This window comes from Ambystoma mexicanum, chromosome 1p (genome assembly GCF_040938575.1).
Source record: "Ambystoma mexicanum isolate Mex_15411 chromosome 1p, UKY_AmexF1_1, whole genome shotgun sequence".
Classification (NCBI taxonomy): Eukaryota; Metazoa; Chordata; class Amphibia; order Caudata; family Ambystomatidae; genus Ambystoma; species Ambystoma mexicanum.
Genome location: NC_090921.1, coordinates 676,179,287 through 676,197,516, shown reverse-complemented (window position 1 = coordinate 676,197,516; position 18,230 = coordinate 676,179,287). Strand labels below are relative to the sequence as shown.

Below are 18,230 nucleotides of genomic sequence, written 5' to 3'. Positions count from 1 at the left end.
CCATGTGTGCTGGAGAGTGCTGTGGCTAGGAGACGTTCACCACGCTCTCAAACCCTGCATATGCATCCCCTCCGCTTCCAAACACTTACACAGCGGCATGGAACACACGTCTAATCTTGAGTATTCCAAAAAATGTGTTCGTATCATTCCATCATTGGGAAACCTTTAATTTGAGCAGACTGGTGGCTCCATCAGTGGAATAGCACAATTGCTAGCTAAAAGCTGTTGCTGAGCTTTCGAAATGTCCATCCAAAATGGCTAAGCCCACCGATCCGCTACAACGGCCAGTACATTTTTATTTTGTATTATTCCAGCTAGGTTTCAGGTATCTATAAACTCGCATGTTGCAATTTTAAGCTGCTACTCGCTAATTTCTGGGGCTTTCTGTACATTGAAAAATTGCACGTCGATTTAGTCTCACCGCCTGTAGAATGGACGTTGGCAAATCTTGGCCCACCAGATTGGCTCTTTGGATTACATTGAGCTAAACTAGGCTCCTGCCAGGAGCTGCATATTGGATGTTTACCCCCAGCCAGGTGCCGGGTGTGGAAGCCTTTCCATTAGATGGCATTGGGACCTAGCTGCCCGTGATGACACTACTTTGCCCCATGCCCGTGACCTGCTCTCCAAAGGCTGTGATTGTCTGACCTGAATGTTCTCCTCAGTGCTGCAAGGAACTGGCTCTGCCATCTTGCTGCTGTCTGTGTTCTACTCACCATCCCCTAAGACTGGCCTGTGCAGCCCCTGAGGGGCTACCACTCAAGAGCATATCCACTGCATTTTGGCACCCCGTGTTCTTATGCAGAGGAGGACCATTTGATAGAGATCATCAAATGTGTTCGTCAAGGGGCTCTGCTGTCTGCCCTTCCCTCGTGAAACGGATAACCCTCAAAGTGCTGGGATCATGGAGAGCATAAGTATTCAACTTTCAAGAAACCTCTTCCCTAATGCACCCCCTCCCCATCAGTTGCCTGTCCTGCACGCTCATGAGCCTCTTTGCCAGACCCCTGAAGGCCAACCTGTGAACCCTTGAGGCGTCAACACCCAACTGCGTGTGCTAGGAATGTCTTGGCACATATAGCTAATTGTGTGTGTAATGGCTGAGATTCTAACTTCGAGCATGTGTCCTAAGTGTTAATGAACCCGATCTATCTAGGGTCTATGATGATTAACCTAATGGGAGTAGACGTGGTCAAGCCTCTGTGATGCAGGCTTTGCTGTGAGGATATTCGTGCAATAGACTGATACCGGCACCCCGAAGTTAAACCTGATCACAACTTGAAGTGCTCTTTCAGCCATCCATTACTGGTGTGATCTATGGGTTTACAATTGTTTTCAAACCTTTCGAATGTACCGGGCGTTGTGACAATTAGTTAGTTATGGTTGGTGGTAGCACAACTCACCCTGGGCATATTATCCACTCATGAGGCACGATTATTGGTACTTTTTCGAGGAGCACAGACGGAAACAATCCACCATGTATGGGATTTTGAATAGAATGTACAGACCTACTGTATTTTTGCATCGATAAAACAATGTGTACTATACCAGAGATGCTATTGCTTACCAGAATACATGCATCATAAAAATGCAAGCAAATGAAGAATAATTTTTATTTTATTGCATCTATTTTCATATCCCTGTTTTCCTCCTTTTTTTCCGCTTTCTCCTGGGATCTTGACTTTTTTGGTATGTACCAACAACTTGACATGTTATGTATATATTTTCTTTACATACTTTTTACATGTTGTATATTTTGCACGAATCTACCAATGTTAACCAGACATTATCATTGTGTCCATTACCGTACAATTTTGTTGGAATATAGGTTTACAATTGTTGTCAAACCTTTCAGATTTACTGGGCGTTGTAACGATCAGTTGAGTTGTTTGTACATGCAGGTTTTGTGTTTATTTCTTTTGATTTTTTTTTATGTCAAAAATCCATGATGGGTATGCTGCCTGCTCTGCCATGGTCTGTAGGGCACTTCCCTCGGCTCTCCTCCTTAGGCTCAAAGTTTAATTACTCCTTTTCCCCCTAGTTTTCACAGTGAGGCATGTGGGCCGGTGTGATGACAAGCCGCTTGGGTATTATCAGAGATCTAACGTTGTAGGCTTAATTAACTTCACAAATGGAGACCAGGACCCACTCTGTACACCACTTGCACAAACACTGACTGCACCCAAAGGGGAACAGCTCTTGTATTCTCTACACGGTCACAGCCTGACCTTGTGTGTATGCACCACCAGTGCATCACAAAATAAAAGGCCAGCGTATAAGAAAGTATGGGGTCTTCTGATACCCATGTCCTACTGTTGTCTAGATCCAGTTGTGATCATCTTTTCAGAGCGAACCGTGCCATGGGTAATGAATCAAGGGAATTGGTCCCTACTCCCAAAGGGGTAGACTCCCCTTGTGAGGCTACGGAGGTGAGCCTGCTCAGTGACAGTGGGATCTCACTGGGAGAGACTCCCCCTTAGGGGACAAGAAGGCCCGTACCTGTGACGAACTCCCTATACCATTTCACACAATGACATACTTGGGACTGTTTAATATGCTAAATGGTTTCAAGTCCTGAAGCTTGATTGAACCGAACACTAACTTGCACCATTATAAGGAAGAAAAGGAAATGTTTCCTTTTAATTGAGGACCTACAATTAACTGGGATGAGTACATTGAAGGAGGAGTACATGCCGAACAAAGGCGAGAGCAAGGAATGCTGATGCAGGAAGGGAAGGTCCCCCCTGCACTCTGACTAAGGTAGAGCGAAAGATGTGGAGCTCGCAACGAGCAGGCCGGCTCTGAATAGCAGAAGAAGCTTGAAGCCCAGCATGTGCAAGTGGGAGAAACTGGGGCAACAGGTGCCCAAACCCTGTTGGTGGCGTGGCCACAAGGAATTTGTGATGGGTAGACTATCCAGCCCACTACGCTGACACCACCAAGCACTAATTGCAGAAAATGTCCGGTTACCCGTGAAGGCGAAGGAGAACCACAGGAGGACAGCAATGAAACTGAGCCAACCCTGCAGAGAAATAAAAGAAAGGTTGCAAGCCAATACAGCCCCTGGAAATGTTCCACCAGAGCAGTGAAGGTAGCGGGAAGAACGGGAGGCCAAAAGGCATTTGTTATGCAATCAGAAATACCCGTCTTGGTTGAAGTGACGAACACGTGAAACAATAGCTAATAAACTTTAACTGTATGAGTGTAAGAAAAGGAATCACAGAAGACCGGAGAGGAAAACCAATGGTGATTTGGGATCACTACCATGGGCAGAGGGGAAACTATCCCATTAATCAACACGGAAAGAGTGGAATATAATGGAGAAAGCATTGTGTACTGAAAGACCAAGAAACCCCGAAAGAAGCAAGGATGGAAAGAGATGCACTATATTTGTCTGGAGAGCAAGAGCCACACAGGGAAATATACTTTCTAAGATTATTCAAAGCTCATCAACCCGGATCCAAAGATTCGACAAAGGAAAGAAAGACATTTCTAAAGAAGAGGGAAAAGCAAACCATAGCTTGAAAGAACTATGTGAATTGATAAAGAAAGTAACTAGAGACTACAATAAAATTGTATATTGAGAAGAGGAAGAAAGAAGACCGCAAGAAGCAATAATCAGGCGAAGGGAGTCATTCTCCTGACCTTAGTTGGTTTAGAATAGTGGTAGGGTCATTTAGGGCTAGTTTTGGACACCCGAATCATTCTTTTTGGACATTCACTGACTACTAATGAGCACCTTAGTTGGTGAAATGGGTAAGGAACAACCCGTAGTCATAGGGAAAGATGGGCCTTATTCTTCTTTAATTAAACACATGTGTCCCGAGTGTCCGCGTCCTCCTTCTGACCCGCCACACCTACATAGTTTACTTCATGGGCGCCAGTTGCCTGTTTGGGTGTGTTTGACCTTGAGTGGATATTCTACTTGCGTGGTTTTCCTGAACAGTAGTCTGCAACTTTCATGTTGCTTTGTGTCTGTACTTGAGTTGCACACTGGTTTTTGAATGCTTTTATTTTCTTTCAAAGATTAGATTTAGATAGTATTTTTGTCTTTGTATTTTTCTTTGTCTGGGAAATTGATGTCGCATTCTGAGGCATTTATTTGAATTTGCTTTGTTTCTACGGTTTTAACCTAGAAAGACTTGGTGGTGCTTTTCCTGAGAGATTTGTAGTTTTTTTTTTTCTTAATTAGCAGTGCTTGTTCTGCTCATTCTGCTCTCCGTGCATTGGTGGGTGCATTCCTGTTTCCCTCCAGCGGATGTTTCCTAGCCCGTATTTCCTCTTGGGCTTTTCTTATTTAGTGGGAGTCGGTTTGTCTCCAGTCTTTGTTGAGAGTATTGTCTTACTGACTGTTTTGTGCCTTTGGTGGGCTATCCGATGTCTCTAAAAGACATTACCCGGCAGGTGTTCTCGGTTTTATTGGATAAGCTCCCCGTTTATCTTGAACTTTTTTTAAATCTGTTTTTCTTTGTGTTCCTGGAAAGCCATAATTGTGGTCTTTCCCGGATTTGGCTTTATGTACCATAGGTCACTGTAGCTTTAAACGATGCAGAGCCTGTGTTGCAGGCCTTTCCCTGTTGGCTAGAGGACAGTGTCTATGTAGAACAGACAATAGATCTTTTGTGTTCTTAGCCGTTAACCTGGGGCGGGTCGGGGAGGGGGGGTTGGATATCCTTCTACAGTGACAGTTTATGTACATGTTGAATAGGATTGGGCAGGACCCTATTTATTTATTTATTTATTTATTTATAAAGAGCTCAAGCAGCCCAGGGGCATTGAGGCGCTGTTACTTGCAATAACTTAGTTACATGGTGCAGGCATGATAGCGATTGTTGACACATTATGAATACTACAAGACATCATACTGTTGTTACAGATATTGCATTTGGTCGTATATTACAACATTTATGATAAGTATTCGTGCTGATGTGTCGGGCCTTATATGAAGAGGGTAGTTTTCAGAGTTTTTGCGGAAGGAGGTATGTTTTTGTAAGTCTGATAAGCTATGCAGAATGTTACCCTTTTGTGATCTGTGGACCTATTTTGTGTTTGTGGAGGTAAAAGGGGTTGGTGATGTGTTTAAGAAGGAGGAGGATAACCTTTGATGTGCTATACTATGGCATGCTTTTTGCTATGTAGTTGTACTACATCATGCAACGTCGTGTCAGGTTAAACTGCTGGGGTATGTTATACAATGTTGGTTTGCCAGGATCTGTGTGGTTGTTCCAAAATGCATCTTTGTCAGAAAATATAACTGGGCAGCTGGTTGTGACCTCAAGGTACAATGCTCCGTTGCTTCCTAGCCAAGTATGTGCTTTTTTAATTTACAACTTTTACTTTGATCAGAATGTATACCCTACCCCCAAGCACACTCTTCTTGTAATCCCCCTGCCCTCCAGATTTACTCCCAGAAGAACCCAGTCTCAACAAAAAAAGTACTATAAGCTCCGATAGCACTATGGCCATCCCCATACGCCTTGAATTCTAGGCATCGTGGTCCAGGCATTGCAATAGTTCAACAGTCTCCCTCAATTCAGTGCCTATAGTTCCTCTTAGCTTTCCTGTCCTAAGAACCTGGCCGTTCATGACTATTCAGGGTCTATGGAGTAACTAGAAGGGATGTGTTTTCTTGTTCCCTTCTTCATAACATCCATCCTAACAATGACGCCAAAGAAATGCTCTAATCATTAGAACTTTTCACACAAAAAGGTGCAAGACATGAACAGCATACATGAGGGCGGATCTCTGCCCCATCCATATCTACTTATCCTTTTTGCATCATCCACATTTACCTTCCATACAGTCTGCTCTGGGTTTGGTCACTCTTGCCATACCCAGAATGACTATTCTAGAGTGACATTAAACCTACTCCCAAGCAGTACAAGTGGCCAGTGCCTGCGTGATCACACGTGGCGTTCATCTCACAACTACGCACTACTAAAGTAATGCTGATTTAGCTCTCGCCACACTCGCTTAAATATTGCTTTCTTCAGACACCTTAAGAGGTACCATCCTTGTTTCTGCAATCCTGTTCTACGATATTCTTTGGCTGAATCGCCATGCACCCAAGGTATCTCAGACTAGCCCTCCTTTAACCTGACCCACCTCTTTTTGAACCTCTCCCACCCTCCCAAGCCCCCACAACAGCGTCTCCATTTCCTTTACTGATTATGGCCTGGATCCCTCGAGCAGGGGAAACATTCTCCAAATTCCACACAAAACAATCTTCTGTGTTTTGTGACTGCTGTGGTAGTGATTTGGTGCAATATTAAATATTTCCAAACAAACTTAAGGTGGCAGTGCCGGCTGTCCTGTGATTGGCCAGAATATGCATTTTGCTTCTGTTCATTATCACTTGATATCTACGTAGGTTGGCACAGACCAATTTCCCAAAGCTGGTGCATGCTCGGTTACCCCTGTGGTTATTGGTGTCTGTGTGACTGTCATTTTTATATGTAGGGGTGATTGCCCTCTTCCCAGTTTTAGGGGAATTGTTGTGAGCTAAGTGGCAATTTGGATAATTTCATCACATACCCCAGTAAACCTTTCCAAGACTGTTTGAGTAGCTTTTGCTGTGTATTTTGTATCGTTATACTGCTAAAATAATATCAATGTTCACTATGTCTTTATTCATACTGGTGTTACACTTGCGAACTGTGTCCTGTGTAGTCCACTATGTTGCCTCTTAAGCCTCGCCTTGGCTGTTGATCCCCGATACCATGCGGGCTGGGGCAGGAAAGCTCCCTCAGCCAATCAGTCTTTCAATGGGAGTTAGGAAGGCATTGAAAGTGATGAAGGCAAGTGGGGGAGGAGACGTTCATCCAGATAAAGAGCACTACTGGGAGATAAAGTGTGGAAAGTGTGGTAAGATGGCATTTCACCAAGCTGTGCAGAGGGGTTTTATTCAGAGCATACACTGTACGACACCTCCTGCGCTTGTCTCCCAGAGCAAAGGACTCTGGAATAAATTACATTACACCACATAAAGAGATGACTTTGCAGGCTCCGGGCTATGCCATCTTTCCCACACTTAAAGTTAATGAACATCAGATATAACATACTGCTGCTTGTTATAAGACTTGCAATAGTGAAAACCATCGGATCTGAAAGATTTAATAGTGGAGGAGGATAGGGACCGATATGGACTGAAAGAGGAGAGCAGCCCACTATACAAGCGTGAGCTCTGCAGCCCTTTCTTCACATAACCTACCATCGTCCATGCCCTCACTAGATCCAAATACCTTTTTCGGACCTCGATAGCTTTACTATAATTTGATTCCCCTTTGTCTACATTTAGCGTAATTTTGATCTTGACCAGATGAGTCATTTTAAAATATTCCCTCCCAGGCCGTTGCACTTGACGGACAGTTTCTTGGTATTTACTTTTTGAAGTTTAGCAAACACTGCATTTACTTCTGCGGACTCTCTTGCGCATGGACAACGTAATATCTGTCCATTTAGGGATCTCCAATCCCTGTGCTGTCTACCCTCCATCAGCTCAGAGTTCTCTTTCTGCTGAGATGTTTATGCGCAAAGAGCATTTTACCCGTTGCCTTCATTAGCGCTAACTTACGAGGGGACAACTGATCATACAGGCTCTTCAACCACCCATTTAAGGTGCTCAACTAATCAGTTTGCCTGTGAGTGATACATTGGAGTGTTAATGGGGGTCCACCCATGTTATCTCAAACGCCTTCATCGCCAATGAAACTGCTTGGGTGCTTTTATCTGTAAGCAAGGTAACGGACTCACGTCCGTGTAGAACTCCCTTGTTAAGAACATAACCTCATGTGGACACTGCCCTTGCAAATTCTATGAAATTTCGGATCAGCTGGTGTCTCTGCTTTTTACAGCCGCAAGCTGGGATTTGTAGTTTCCTGCAAAAATAGAAATAAACTGGCCAGGGTCATGGGGTGATTGGAAGTTATATTGTGTACTTACATGCTGGCACTATATGAAGGGACAAGGGCTGGGGCCCTCCCAAATGCTGATGTCCCCACTTGGGGTAGGACTGGCTCTAGATTCCACCCTGTTGTGCTTCCCACCCCCGGCTGAGCGTGGGGCCCCCAATCCCTTTTCATAGGGTCCACCTACTGACTGTCACACCACGTACTCCAGACATCATCCTTTACTACCTCAATCAAGTCTTACTTTGGAAACTTGGATGCATGGGTCAGACAGATGTCTGACACAGTACATTCTATTTACCTGTCTTCTGTAGAGTTGGCCGTCCAGTATAGCCTTCTGTATAGTCTAGACAGATTGCTCCTTCCTTGTGGCTCACTTGTTTGTGTTCAGTGTTGTATGGGAACTTCTTGAGGCTGTCCTGCTTAGTCAGAGGGCTGCTTTCTCTATTGCACCTGTGCTAAAAACCCACAGGACGGGCTTGTGGTCCATGTTAAGGGCGAACGCGACACCCCACCGGGATTACCTATAGTATTCTGTAGCACTTGTACAAGCTAGAGCTTCTCTTTTTATGACTGAATGGGTGTCTGCTTTAACACTTGGGAAGTGAAACTAATGGTGACTGCTGCCCCCTCCGCTTCTTTTTTTCGTTTTCTGTATTAGCACCACACTCTTTCCACTGACATCAACTGTCATCCTGGTAGGCCACTTTGTGTCAAATGCCACTAGAGTGGGTGCTTTTAGGATACCTTCTTTGGCCTTTTTAAATTCTTCTGGCTGGGCTTTTACCCATACAAAGTTTTCCCCTTAACATATATTATTTTTATTTTTTTTAAAACATTTTTTATATTGTCAAGAACATGTAATCAACAGTAGAATAAAGTCCATGCAAAAAGTTTCCCCTTTTTTTTTTTTTTGCAATAGTCCTAGCAGCGCCTTGGTCGCCACAGAATTCGGCAGAAACGTGTTATGATAGTCGCAGAGGCCCAGACATGATTATAGCTCTCCTTTGTTGGCTGGGTATAAGGGCCTTGACCAAAAACACTTTGGGTTTGATGCCTTCACTGTTGAGGATGGTATTCTAATTGGCCCTGGAACAAGTTGCATTTTCTCCCTAAAGGAAAATAAGTCCATACAGGATCTTTTGCATTGCGATGTGCTCCACTTCATCTTTGCTGAATATTAAAATCTCCTCTTGGAAGTACAGGACTCCCTACACCCCCTTATACACTTTCTCAATCGGGTGTTGACACATGGAGACTGCAGATGCAAAGTCAAATGGCACCCTGTTGAACCGGAAAAGGCCAAAGTGAGTGCTAAATGTTGCGTGCTTGTTGTTTTCAGTTCTGCTGATCTGCACCGCGGAGAGCCAGCATGGAAAATCTAGTGACTCCTCCTATTCTGCTGACCATTGCCCTTCTGTTTGGGAGTGGAAGGCAGCCTGCTGCAATGTGGAGGCATAGTCCCTTTCAGTCCCCACATAGTCCTTTCAACCAAGCCAGTCAGCAGCATATGCCTGTCGCGGCAACCCGTTCCAAAACTTTCGGTTTCTTCTATTCTGCCTGTTGCAGAGTAGCCGCTCCCATGGGCTGTGCAGACTTAAGGCACTTCTCACACTTTGCTTTTGAGGAGTTAGCACTTTTTCAGCTTGATCCGATGCTTGACACACAGCCAGGTTCCTATCCTGTTGGGGAGCCTTTGTAGGTACTTCTTGATCACTTCTATCACCTGATCAATATGCAAAATAAGGAACAACTACCCCACTGCCCTTGGCTTCAACTCCATGCCAAACTCTTCCTTACAACTTCAGCTCAGTAAAAGAAGGCACTTTGATATTAGGTTTACTTTCCGGAAAAAGTGACTCTGCTTATTTTGCATTTGTGATATATAGACTAACCTAGTAGGTTAATGTGATGCCTTGGGTATGCCTCTGGTACGTAAACCACTGTTTTGGGCAGTCAAACGTTTGTATCTAGTACTTCTTTGTTCTAGCCACCTAGTGTCTGCCATTAGTGGAGTTCTATGCCTGCTACTATGATGTTTGCGTGGGTATTAATGAAATGAGCGATTTAGAAAGACTGCTCAAAGCAGCGTTTCTAAATCTGTCACGGCCCTGCCAGGCATAATGCGCGCAGAGTCCGTCACTCACCGCCATTTCAGAAGACGCAAGCCACAAGTGAGGAAGGAAAGGGGGGGGTGGGTGTGTGTGTGTGTGTGTGTGTGTTTTGGGGGCATGTGTGTAGCGCGGGGAGAAGTGCGTAGGAAGTGTGTGGGTCGAGGCGAGTGTTTGTTGCATGGAAGATGTCAATGGGCGAATACGTTGGCATATGTCTTCTTGTGAGGGGAGAGTGGTGGAGGTTAGAGTAAAGGTTAAAGCGAGGAGGGGGGTGAAATCCCCCAATTTAAAGGGTGAGTGGGTGCTTGACTGGTTAGCAGAGGGCTCTGGGCGGGGTGTTAAACCACCCCAAAAAGAGATATTAACTAACATTAAAGGCTAATCAAATCGGCTGAAAAGAATGGTTCTTTTTGGAACACGGCCTTCAATTTTCGAAAATACCACATAGAACCGGTTGCACGTGGGTGGGTCTTTGGAAACGTTCTCCCTTTATCTCATCCACTAGGTGTCCTACTTCTTCACTCTCTTCCACATCCATAATTAGGTCTACCTCTTTACTCACCAGAGCCGCCTTTTAACTCGTGGTGGTTTGGTTTTGGGAAATGTCCCAGAATTCCGCAGTTCTTCGTGGTCTCTCCTAATGGCAGGCACTCCTTAGCTTTGGCTTGTCGCCACAACTGAAGCGTCAAACGTCTTTTTTTTTTTTTTTTAAACATTTTTTATTTTATTGAATTTAATCAACTTTTTTCAATTTTACAACAACAGATTTATCAAAAGTTTACATATATAACGCAATGATATAAAACATAAGACCATAAAAGAAAGCATTTTTTCTTCAATTTCACATATTCATGAGATTGCCTTTGAGTTATCATCACATATAACAGTAAAAAAAGGAAACTGAAGAGCAACACTAACCAAGTCAATTAAAAAAATGAAGAACTTTTCTAAACACAGAGAATTAAAAAGAAATATAAAAACGAAGATTTCACATATCAAAGTTGAAGTTTTGTATTTGTATCGGAGACATTTTATACATGGGAAGAGAAAACGTCTGTGCTGGATTTATCTTGCCTGCCACGGTTGACCTTTGTTGTGTGCACTTGTGATTTTCTTGCAGGATCTTGATGATCTTTGAATGCCCTTCTACTGGTCAAACTGCTGATATAGCCTTTCACGTAATCCGTGCTTGTGTGCACCGTTAATTGGTTCCTCAAAACCTACTCCAGAAAGTGCCCAAAGTTGATATTTGCCGCTTTAATTCACAGCGCCACAATATGCTCCTCCCTGATTTCACTTGGCATTTGGTCCCGTTTTAAAAGGTGCCTTTCCAGGATCGCACTTTTCTTGGATCTAAATGACTTGCCTTAGAACTCTGCTAGTTCAAGGCACTCGGACCTCTCCTTTCTGTATGAGTGACAGTGGTATGCACACTTCTTGGCCTTCCGCCCCCAAGCCATGCAGGAATGTTGCTTTGTTCCTGTGTACTGAGAAATGGGCGCGATCTATGCCTTCTATCTGACTCCCATTTCCATCTCTTCCAGGGAATTGGGCGCCTGCCCTGTTTCTGAAACAGTTTTGTGGTGGCGTCTAGGTGTGTGTGTGTGTGTGTGTGTGTGTGTGTGTGTGTGTGTGTCCCCGCCCCCCACCCGTGTCCCAGCTCTGCTGTGTCGCCTGGCACTTTGGGATGCTCCAACGAGCGTGTGAACATCTCTTCCCATGGACGTGCCCCTGGGGGCGGCTACCTGTCCTGAATTTTTAGGCTGTATCCCGCGCACTTCATGGGGGGGGCCTGGCTTTGCTTTGGATCAAAGCCTTCCCACCTCTCAATTTCTTGTGATGTTTGAAGCGCAGGGCAGCAGATTGGCTCTCCCAGGGACCTGTGAAACATTGAACAGGCCACTCTGTCAACAGAGCTACATAATGCGAGCAATTGGACGTTGATGGCTGCAGTCACACCAGGGAGGGGATTGTTGGCAGGGGCTCTTGTCCCTTAAGTGCAAATGGTGTGTGAAATGATGACTGCCGTTTTCAAACCAATGGAGAATGGTTAAGCCTCGCTTTACTATGCACAGTGCTGTTGTGCCCTTCCATTCGTGATGGGGGAAATAAAGCTAAGGACATGCGTGTTCTTTCTGCTCAAAACGTTTCTATGACTATGTTATGTACTAGAAGGCTTATCATGTACGGCTAGTTATTTGTGTGTATTTTCTTCTCGGCCAGGGCTGGTCATTGGGCCGGCTCTCGCCAGATCTGAGATCCGGCTACACATGTGGTGCCGGATCTCAGGATCCGGCCATAGTCAGCCACCCCCAAACCCCTGCTCTGCGCTGGGGAGCAAACTAACTTCCTCTGGTGACCCCATGCAAGATGTCGCAAGAGGAAGTTACAGTCCTCAGCCACGACCCGTTTTATTTATGCAATGTTTGTCAGATACATGGACCTGGATTATTTATTTATGCAACGTTTGACGGATACGTGTATCTGACGTTGCATAAATAAATACCCCTATTGCCATCACACACGATGCAGCCCCCCAACTGCTTTCAGAGGGGAACTGCAGGAGCTGTGCTGGGTGTGGTTCAAGTAAATGGAAAAATTGCTTATGGCTAAGATAAATCAGTGTTTGAATAGTACCCAAGGGGAAGGTTTTTTTATTTTTATAAAATGGGATGCAAATTGTGCATTTTATAGAATATTTACTCAGCAACACTGGTCAAAACTATTATCCGCATAGTGAAGTAACTCATCGCCATTGCCATGGAAGTGGTTTAAAGTGGAATTGATATATAGCTTGGAAAAGAAGCAGCATGAAAGAAATAGTGCTGTTTGAAACTATTATTTTGGACATTTCCTTTGACCGGAGGCCAACTGTCAACTCCACCCCCTTAACCCTGCCTCCTCTGGCACCGCCCCCCAAACTCCACCCCTCCCCCTCCCTTGGTGAGATTCCCCCACAAATTTTTCTTCTCTGTTTCCACCACTGCTCAGGTCATTGCTTTGAACAAAGTATTATTTAGACACGTCATTGGGTCTCGCTGTGTCTTCTCTAAAGCCCCTATGTGTTTCCGTTTGCAGCTTGCGTTGTTTGTATGCTATTTCTTTAAAAAAAACTTCAAAAAAAGCCTCACTCACGCTTTAATTGACCATGGAGTTGCTCCATATGTGATAATGGTGACCATTCATGAATTTCACACCAGGGCAGTTTGTCTCTCGACTTACTTACTGTGGCTTCTGGTGGTGTCACTTCCCACGGTGCCTCTGGGTGTTAAAACTGTTGGTGGTGCCCCTTGCGATGCTCCTTTCTTTGTGGTCACCTCGTTTGTGTGTAAGTTAGGAGGACTGTGTGTATGTTTGCCCCACAGGGCCTGGACTGCACTTAAAAAGTCGGTGACCTGCATGCATAATGGTCGGACAGTGTTGTTAGTTTACTGAGCTGTGTTCGTGTTGAAATGCCATCTGCCACTAATGTTGGTAAACGCTTTGGTTGGGGGAGAAGGTGGGAGAAGGCTTCTATGGGGGCTGGTGGTGAAAGGAGCCGACAATGGGAGGCCTAGTGATAAATCGTAGGAAGGTTAATGTGATGGGCTCTTGGAGAGCTGGTCTTGAGGCAGGCAGGCTTTCTAGCAACCATTGGTTGGCGGATTAGGCCTTGGGAGGACTGGTGTTGATCTGGAGTCACTGTAAAGCAGGAGGGTGATTGGGGCAGGCTACAGACCTCTTTAAACCCCTCTATCTCTCTGCACCCTACAGAAGGACATGGACCGTCTCTCAAAGCAGACTGGCAGCTCGGTCCGACAGGTGGAGCGATGGTTTCGTCGCAGGCGGAATCAGGACCGGCCAAGCACCCTTAAGAAGTTCCGGGAAGCCTGGTAGGTTCAATAGGATCTGCAAAGGCCAGTATCTTACAGTAAATCGGTCCTGCACATGTTGTTGCTTCAATGACGATTATTGGTTGTAAGTATTTTAATGTTGTCCGTTGTGGTTATACAATTCTGACCTATATGCATCTTTGTTGCGGCCTCACCCTCCCCGCCTTTGGAGTTTTGGGCAGTCCACACTCCTCCAATCAGGGGCGGGTCCATCCTGCAATTGGGTCCCTCCATTTCATGATGCCCCATCACTGAACAAAAGAGCTTGTAGTAGGAATTTGGCTCGCCTGCCCTCCAGCTCCCACTCTCCCTCATAGAATCTGCCAGTGTCTCCTGTCCTTTACAGGAAGTGTGCAGTAAGGGCAAAAGAATCCTCTTTTTTGATGGGGGCCTGAATCCGGAGGGTTTGGGCAAATATATCGAAAGAAAATGGAGTCAAAGGCTACCCTTGTCAGTGACGCTAAGGTGGTTTGTCTAAAAGGGTGCAGTGGAGCTTTGGATATCGTATATCAATATGCTCTTCCAGAAAAAGAGACAGTTAAGTTCTGCAATTTATCAGTTCACATCCGATAAAAGAGTATTTAAAACAATGACATATGCCGTCCTGGGCACAAAAAGATATTGTATATAGATCACAATACTTTGTACATATTTCAGTGGGTTAGTACAATTCAAGTGACTGTGATTTTATGTATTGCTAATAATAAGGCAGTACACGAGCATGGTCGAAGTGCTTCCCATTTATTTAATATGGAATACCTCCCTTTTCTTTTTTTTTTTGTTTGTTGCCAATAGCGCTTTATGTTCTTGACAGGCTAATCCCAATCAAACCACCTGGCATGAGGCAAAAGGAACACCACCTCCTTGGCACATGATTTAGTCAAAACCGGGTTTAGCACACATACCAACCGTTGCCAAAAGTCACTAGGTGCTGACCCAATAACTACTACAAGGGATTCAAGGAGTGGTACTAAGAATGAGTACAATCTGAAAATATGATTACTTTCAACCAATGTTTGCAATGGGACCTTCTGCCTATACCCATCCCTCAGATCTTGTGGGAGTTTTACAAACCGCTAAGAGATAGAGAGGGGGTTGTGGTCGCTTTCTCCGCTTTGGATAACTTGAAAATCTGCTGCAAGCCTCCAACTTTTCACATGTAGCACAATATAGTCGATGTAAGTTTTACAACTCGCTGAAATATGTCGGCCTTCGGGGGGGGATGGGAGGGAGGAAGAGTATCACAGGGGAACCTGCCATTACAAACCCTATACCCTCTGGTGATAATCTCCCGAATGTATCATAAAAAGCTCTTTTAGGGGTGCACGGCAAAGGAATCTCCCAGAACTCATCATGGTCCTTATGTCAAAATGTGTACTTTTCAACAGTTTCTAGCTGCATGTTCAAGTCACCCACCAATACAATGTGTAACTGTGGAGCAGTACACACATACCTACTTTTTTTTTTTCTAACGCCTGACAGTGCGTTAACAAAATGTCTACAGCTTTCTCCAAGGGTCTTTAGTAGATGTTAACAATAACAAGGGTGTTTTGCGCATCAGCTTCCTGCCTTACGGTTAAGATGTCTGATGCGGATTGAATTAAACATTTTGTTCCAATTAATTTGAAGCGCGTCAATAAGCCCCCACTCAGCCTGCCCCTTGGGGAATTCTGTGCAAGAGAGCTAAATGATTTATAGCTGTGTAACTCTTCTGGTTGTAGAAGCCAAGTATCTTGAAGGCAAATGATTTCAAAATGTTATAAGAATTGCTGCCAATCTAAATCTTCTTTCTTGTTTTTAAAGCCATCCACATTCCAAGATCCTTTAACTATTAACTCAATCCCATTCCCTTACTTTGCGCACACCTCCTTCCCTTGCCCACATTTCTCAGTCACCAATTCCTTGTCACTCGCACCCTTTAATTGCCCATCACACCGAGCCCATCCCTTGCCCCTCACCACCTTCCATTACCATGGCTTACAGTTAGACAGTAGACCACCTTGATTTGCCAGTCAGCCTCTGCCAGACATGACAAGAAGCTGTGGCTGGTGTCTTACTCAGAATTGTGGCTATGGGGGCTGCACTTGACAGCCTAAAAGACCACACCCCCTTGTCTTATTTCGCTCAGCATTGTCTAAGTTGCACGTTCTTGGAAAGTCTGCTTCCGTAAGTTAAAATATGCAGCTGAGAGAACTGCAAGGGGAATACACCTAGGACCTGGTGATGGAGATGAAGCACGACTGGCCTATTACGTGTGTGGAAAATTATCACAGACTTAAAGGGATAGTTCATTCAAACATTTTATTGGCTAAAAAGATGTGCCATAATCAAAAATATATATAAAAAATATTTTTACACAAAGTTCCTATATAAAGTTTTAAGCAGATGAGGCTCAAACTCAAAAATGTCAAGGACTAAGAGGCATCCATTTTGTGTAATGGATGAGCCTCCTGTGCTTCTGTTAAGCTCTGCCCTTGTGGAAAAGCCGTAAATTACAAAAGCTACCAGTAGGTGGCTTTTGCTTCATTATCGCACGAGAGCAGAGAATGCAGGAAGGAAGGCTGCAGGCGGGCAATTGCTTATTTTTCTTTAATCCCAGCAATCATAAATAAAATGTTGTTGTATTTATAAATGCTGTAGTTTTCTTAAAGCCCGGGAAACTTGGAAAGTAAACCACGGCAATTAAAAATACAACGTTGTATTTATGATTGCAGTGGCTTCAGCTTTGAGTCTCCCGAGCTCCCCCACCATGTAAATGTTTTGAGCCTGGTTGACTCAAAAGTTTACATAGGAACTTTCTTTAAAAATATGTTTTTGATTATTGCCCATCTTTTAAGCCATTAATATTTTTGAGCGCACTATTTCTTTAAAGGGTCATTAAGCATTGGGTGGCAACAATACAATCATCAATTTGGAAAATACAGTTGATTTTACTGTCCACCCAATTCAGGGTTTGACCAAATACCATCGGTGGTGTTCCATGGGAATACTGGAAGTGGTATTTTAGGTAGAAGTCTTGCAGAAAATACACCTATTTTTACCTTCACTAGGTAACTTTCTTCAGCGTTATTTAAAAACAATCCACCCACTGTATGACCTCCCCCCCCCCCCCCTAGTTTGTAGTCTTCTAATAATTAATACCGGAATATAACCTTTCTATGTGTATTTTCCAACTGTGTCCAAAGGTTAGTACCACAAACAGTCCAGAAGCTGGGGGAAGCATTGATACAGAATCAAAGGACAAACTAATAATCTATGGAACCTTACTTCATTCACAAGTAGGCGTTGTGATAGTCTTCTGTGGATTGTAACAGACCAATGGTGCCAACATTACCATCCAGGGTCACAGAATCTGTAATTAATGTGGAGGCCGGCCAGCCAGGCACATCTACAACATTGCTGAAATCAAAACAAATGCCTCAACCTAGTTACACAGAATCTGAGCAGACTTTACAGCACTCTGTTCCTTTGTGGCAGGCTAGATTCTGAAGGATTTCATCTTTTTCAATTAGTTGTTTTGTATTTTGGAGGTCTGGCCCATGTGCAGCAGCCCAGCCAGCCTGGGGGGTAATTGCTCATCTGCCCCCCTTTCTAGTCCACCCCAACAAATATAACTTAAAGGCCCACTGGTGATTGAAAAGCCTGCCTTAAAACTTTAATACTGCTAAATGTACCTACCATATATCAATACAGGTAGTGCTGCAGTTGGCACTAGGACAATTATAACATGTGGCTGAGAGAAACGGCAGCATTTTTCATAACAAACACCATGTAAATAAAAAAGGCCTTTGTGAGTGGCCAAACTGGCAGCAGTCCTTCACTTTCATTTTTGCCACAGTAAGAAAAATACTGGAAGTGCAAAGCACAGAAAATACCCTGATTCAAAAATGCATTTCACCATAACCAAAAGATGCAAACTTTTTGAATAAGTAAAATGTGTCAACAATTGAAAAGGCTATTTTGTTCTCATAGGTCACATGTAAATCCCAGGCCCAAGACCTGCAATGTTTCTTGTTATTGGGCAGATTCTCAAGTGCCTGCCTGGCTCCTTATCTGGAAGGGAAATCTTTGTGAAGCTTGGGCACACACCAAGTATTTACGATTGTGCCCGATCGAACAAAGACCCAGCCCTGGGTGGGTGTAAATGAGGCCGCAGATCCTCTGGACCGCATGTCTTCAGAAAAATGAACCCTGATATATGGCATTTATAACGCACCTATACACAAGTGTTTCAAGGCACGACGAGGCAAGGGAGGGGAAACAAGGGAGGACAGACAACGATCCTACTAGGCTAGGTAGCATTCAGATCGCGCAAGTGCATGGGAAGGGGGAAGGGA

The 18,230-nt window shown here is 44.3% G+C and overlaps 1 protein-coding gene across 3 annotated transcripts in view; it reads left to right on the top strand.

Annotated features, from left to right (window-relative positions):
- The window catches only part of CERS2 (ceramide synthase 2), a 272,224-nt gene that overhangs the window by 176,195 nt on the left and 77,799 nt on the right, over positions 1–18,230 (top strand). For all 3 annotated transcript variants that reach the window (XM_069649755.1, XM_069649754.1, XM_069649756.1), the window contains exon 4: positions 13,775–13,893. In XM_069649755.1, coding sequence (XP_069505856.1) covers positions 13,775–13,893 — 119 coding nt within the window. The remainder of the gene's footprint in view (positions 1–13,774; positions 13,894–18,230) is intronic.